This window comes from Coptis chinensis, chromosome 6 (assembly GCF_015680905.1).
Source record: "Coptis chinensis isolate HL-2020 chromosome 6, ASM1568090v1, whole genome shotgun sequence".
NCBI classification, from domain to species: domain Eukaryota; kingdom Viridiplantae; phylum Streptophyta; class Magnoliopsida; order Ranunculales; family Ranunculaceae; genus Coptis; species Coptis chinensis.
In genome coordinates this window covers 12,922,980-12,928,274 of record NC_141461.1, presented here as the reverse complement: position 1 = coordinate 12,928,274, position 5,295 = coordinate 12,922,980, and the positions used below count along the sequence as shown (strand labels likewise).

The 5,295-nt window shown below is 37.0% G+C and overlaps 1 protein-coding gene across 1 annotated transcript; it reads right to left on the bottom strand.

Moving 5' to 3' along the window:
* Nucleotides 1-687: 687 nt before the first annotated feature.
* Nucleotides 688-4,841, bottom strand: TAFII15 (TBP-associated factor II 15). The gene is made up of 6 exons (XM_086565646.1): nucleotides 4,579-4,841; nucleotides 4,428-4,492; nucleotides 4,277-4,339; nucleotides 2,608-2,665; nucleotides 2,485-2,535; nucleotides 688-1,121 (listed from the first exon to the last, which is right to left on the bottom strand). Exons 1-6 carry the CDS (start codon nucleotides 4,774-4,776, stop codon nucleotides 1,044-1,046), a joined length of 513 nt encoding a protein of 170 aa, XP_086421772.1. The 5' UTR covers nucleotides 4,777-4,841; the 3' UTR covers nucleotides 688-1,043.
* Nucleotides 4,842-5,295: the final 454 nt, after the last annotated feature.

The window sequence follows — 5,295 nt, the reverse complement described above, 5'->3', positions numbered from 1 at the left end:
GATAGTTACAACCTACCTTCTATGATATAATTGTTGGGATCATATTTCCGCTACTTTTAAGTTCATTTTTTGGTACATCTTATTTGCTTCCTGACGAAGAAAATTAGTGCATCAAAATTACTTTACTACAGAAAACGTAGCAATATTGCAGAGTCCATGTATATATACTAATATTTGTCCGTATTTGTCCGTGCCATACAACACAGATACGTGTGCCGAAAGTGCTCTTAGTACGGCATAGATATGCACGTTTTCGGCGCCCCCAACGCACATCCAAGCAGAAACCCAATGAAAAAAACCCAACTGCCCACCCAAAAAATCCAGCCAATTGTGCAGTACCATATCAAATCAACAGTTTATGGGCTAACCCAACAGTTTAGAAGTCTAACTACAATTGTTAATTTTTGGTGATTTTTAGATAGATCTTATGATGCTAATTTAGTTTAACAAATTGCACAAACCCTTAAAACATTTGGATTAGCCATGTCACAATCAACATGAAATATTGAGAAGGTTTTTGGACCATAGGATGGAAGCCCTACGGCCCCACATCACCCTTCTTTGTTATATAGATATGTTTCATGTGTCTAATGGACTCTCTATTAGAGCAGCTCGCCAATTCAAAACCAAAATTCAGATGTTCAGAAGTGGTTGTTTTAACAATTTAATACAACCTGCAATAAGGTATGGCGTACAGCAACACTTTTCAATTAACATCGAGACAGATCACCAATGAAAAACAAGGCCTCATGATAAGCGGCAGTCATCAGTGATTCTTATCTTAAACTTAACCTATCAGCGATCTGAGCTGGAAAAGTACATTTTGGCGATTCTTAGCATCTTCTCTTAAGAAAATGACAAAATACAAATACTTGTGGCTCCACAAGTAGACACTCCGTAGAAGTAGCATGTCGTTGTAAGGTTAGCCAAGCGCCAAGAGAAGGCAAAGTTCAAAAGCAATAATAGTATATGCTATATGCCCAAGTGTATGCTCTTAAATGGGAAAATAATGAAGCATTCAATTTAGACATCAAAACTCAACTTCATTCTTCTCTAACAGGATCTACTCCAGTTGAGGGGCTGTCGGCAAAATATTCTTGGTGTTTCATATTTACGCCAAACTGCATGAAAAATGTGTCAGATCAGTTTGTGGTTAAGGGTACATAGATATCATGCTCATAATAACATTAAGGTGCAACCAAACAGAAAACCAGTGAAATAACAAATCTTGAGAATTTAAATTAATCTCTGAAACAGCCTCATGATTGTAATCAGTTCAGGGAGCCATCGACATCCCATTTCAGAGGAAGGTTTGTTTCAAGAACAAAAGGATGCAGACATGTTAAACCCGTACCCAAAATTAGATAACTCAAGGAAAGGTGGAAATTGATCACTAACTTACCTACCATTCTACCAACACACTCTTTAAGAGTTTTCACCGTAGCCAAAGAATCTCCCAGGTCCTAGCGTCATGACACAGGTGAGCATTTACCTCTAGTAGGCCCTAAATTGTTTTTTTTATTTTTCTATCACTTACCCGTGGCTACTCGTGGCATAATCGCTTGCCTTCGGCGCGTCCAGGGAAACACCTGACACAATTGTGCCTTTCAAATGCCTTGCAGGACCCACAAAGACAGTGCTTTCGGCACACTACTGAGACAAAAGACTAGTATCTTTTTTTAATGTTATGTAAATTGATGTTCATCACCGATTGCATTTCTTAAGGTCTAGTTAAAACAAAAAAAATTGACAAATTACGAATTGTGAATTTATAGTTGCGCCATTCTGAATTCCGAAATTCCAAACGTGCAACAAATCTTCCCTCTGACATTGTGCACCCTTTATCTCTTACACATAAGCACTTTACAGTTGCATCTTTTGTTAATGTGTTAATGGCATTTCAGACCTATACACCGTGCCATTTTCATCCTACCCAAGTACCCAACATCAAAAGTAATACATGATGTCAAAATTGAGAAACACTCAACCCTCTCTAAAGTGTTTGATATAACCACCCACACCCCCCAAAATAAAACACACACATGAACATTTGTTACTTTCCCTTCAAACTCGGTCCGCTTTGTTATTACATTGTCATTCTATAGTGTAGGTGACATCATCCTACATTTAATTGATGCTCTGAAACCTTACTACTTGCCATATTTTAGTAAGCCTTTTTCCTTTTTCCCAATTACTGCAGGTTGGGTCTGCCTAAGCCCTAGCAGGCTAGCACTTCTTCTTTTTTTTTTTATTTAGTATTATTATTTTTTGTTAAGGATGCGAGAAAACCTAAATACATCAAATAAAGAAGTACACGGAAGTATGTAAGTGAAAAATGATGGGGTATTAAGAAAGAAACAAATTACACCGATTTAAAACAAAATCTCCAATGCCAACTTAAGTAATATTTCTAGCATAAAAGCATAAACAGTCGACTACTCAACTGAGCTAGCACAATATTAACAAGGTTCTTATCTGAAATACCTCTTGCAGTGCCTTGGACAGATCCTCCATCGTCAAAGTTAGGCGCTTGTCCTGCAACCATATCAAGTTAGAATAAGCTTTCAGGACGTACATAAGTTTTGAATAGGCAACTGATAATTATACCTTCTGCTGCTTATCTCTCTTATCCTTGACAACTGCTGTCTGCCTTGCTTTGCAGTGCCTACACAACAATGCATATATATAGAGTTAATGCCCAAAGAAAAAGTAATAACAGCAACCATGATGAGCCTCTATATGAAGGTAATGTCCCTGTTTGAAAGCCACAAACCTAAGAGTGTGACACCGTTGTAACAAAAGGATGTGCACAGTTACAGGAGCTGACCATATGATGTGGGTGAGCATAGGAACAATGAGCTACGCGTGAAACTGAATGAAAATAGGCGCCTATAGATAGGTGCGAGGAACATGGGATGAGCCTAGGCAAGCTATGAAGCACGGACACCGACACGGATACGGACACGACATCATTCAAAAAAGTAGGACACGGATACGTCATGAACACGTTAAAGAAAAATTATATATATGGATACGTCATGAAATTTAACCCTCTCCACTAAGTTTAAATCAAAATATGAAAACTAGTTTTGAACATGTCTAACTCTAAAAGATTAAACAACATCATATATGTCCAAAAATGCAAGCTAATGCCAACGAAAGAAATAACAATTATAGAAGATTCATAACAAATATATATAAAAACTTAAAAAAGACTTGACAATCATCAAAAGTGTGCAGTTGTGCATTGTGCCTCCTTATTTCAAGAGTGAAATAAAACCCCTATCAAGTCATGTCTTCTTTTAAGTATTTTAATCACTTTTTTAAAATTTAGAGTAAAATGTAGAAGTGTCCCCCGTGTGTCCATGGAGTGTAGAAAATTCTATAAATTAATTAATAAATCCGACACTCCAAATCGAGTATCCGACATGTGTCGCAGGCGTATCGGGGAGTGTCGGTGTCGGATACGTGTCCGACACGGATACGTTGCCCTTAGAGGAGGGTCCGTGCTTCATAGTAGGCAAGCCTTTCACCCCTTATTTACTATACCGGCACCATACACTAATGACTACAACACAAAGATAAGTTATAGACATCTTTTTGAGGGATTACACTCATCATCTACATCATGCTCACAGTCAAACTCATTGTGATATTTCTAATCACATCGAGTTCGGATCGAAATTACGAGGAATGAACACCTAGTGGGGTCAGAAGGAAGCACCAAAAATCCAAAGGCTAGTTTCGGGTTTTGAACGTTCTTCCTGGAAATGTCAAGGGGATGCAAATTGTAGTTTTTATGGGGTAGTTCGAGTTAATTTGATCTTAAAGGTATAAACACTCATCTAGCTCCACATTTTTGAAGTTTTTTTTTTTTGGATTGGCAAGCCTATGAAAAGTTTTGCAGAACATTAGTATATGCCCCATGTCTTCCGGAATGATTAACTAAAAGAGACGACCTGGGCACTTGCCGAACCAATTACCAATGAAATGGAATAGGTCAATTGAACTTCTACCCTATTTGTTCCACTCAACGAGTAAAAAAATGAGAAATAGCTTCTTAAAATCCCACTTTTGATATGGATAGAATTGCTCAGAAAAGCTCCCCTGACATAAAATCAGCCTTAAAATCCTCCCACATGTGTATGATGAAGTAAAGCCATAATATCCTATTCAATGTAAAATCAATAACCCTAACCCCATAGGAACTAACTACCAATTATTAATACTTTAACTGGTCATTAAAGTATTAAACTAGGAAAAATTCGGTACATACTGAAGAGCATCGGTGGCGACCTCTGCAATAAACTTTTGTGTGGCAACTGCTACAAGCCGGATTCTGCCAATAAAATTTAAAAAAAAAAAAAAAAAACATATATAACCTCAAGTAACATAACATGGAAGCTAAATAAATAAATTAAACTTACAATCGAACATCGGGGCACTGGAATCCACTCTTGGCAACATAATGTTCCACCAGCTCATCTGGAATCTGCAAAAATTGTGTGTTGGGTAACATTAATTTATTTATTTACACAATATATTTTTTTGTTACAAAATATATAAAAACTAATTTACCGTGGGGGTGTAGTCCATTAAAGATGCTAAGAAATCAGAAAGTGCTGAGTCATCATCTTGTTGTTGTTGTTGTTTCCCTTCAATTGATTGTTGCTGCTGCTGGTTCATTTTTTTTAGTACACTCCTCAAATTATTGAATGTGTTAAGCCCTAGCTTTTTATATGGAGTTGGTAGACTTTTGGGTTGGGCCAGACTCATTTTCTAGAACGGGCTTTAAAATAATTTCATGTTCTACTCTCAACTCTGATAGAATATAACTTTCCGCAATGAACTATTCCTTCGTAGCTCTTCTTATTATTCTTCACTTCTTCTTTGACTCAATATCTCCAGCACAGCAAGATCATGCATCCACGTTCAATATAGCCATAGGTCCATCTCTCCCCTTCTGGAACCTTTGCTTTTGGCTTATACCCTTTAGATAAGAATGGTGGTCCTACTACCAGATACATCATTGGTACATGGATCGTGAAATCTTCTAAGAAGACTCCTTTTAGTGATCATTCATCTATAATTATATATTGAGATTCATGGAGTTATGTGTACTGTTGGACTACGAATTGATATAAGTCATAAAAAGGTGTAACTTCAATTCTCATAGCATTTCCGTGCAAGGTGACTTTGCTAGGTGAGTAAAAGTTAGTTGTCTCCCTAGCTTGTTGGCAAAAAAAAAAAAAATACATCTATCGCAATATGTGACTTTGCTAGGTAACTTGAAAT

Coding starts and splice junctions, on each gene's coding strand:
- TAFII15 (XM_086565646.1), bottom strand. CDS start 4,776: ATGAGTCTGGCCCAACCCAAAAGTCTACCAACTCCATATAAAAAGCTA. Junction 4,493..4,578: donor TAATGGACTACACCCCCACG/GTAAATTAGTTT, acceptor CAATTTTTGCAG/ATTCCAGATGAGCTGGTGGA. Junction 2,536..2,607: donor AGAGAGATAAGCAGCAGAAG/GTATAATTATCA, acceptor ATATGGTTGCAG/GACAAGCGCCTAACTTTGAC.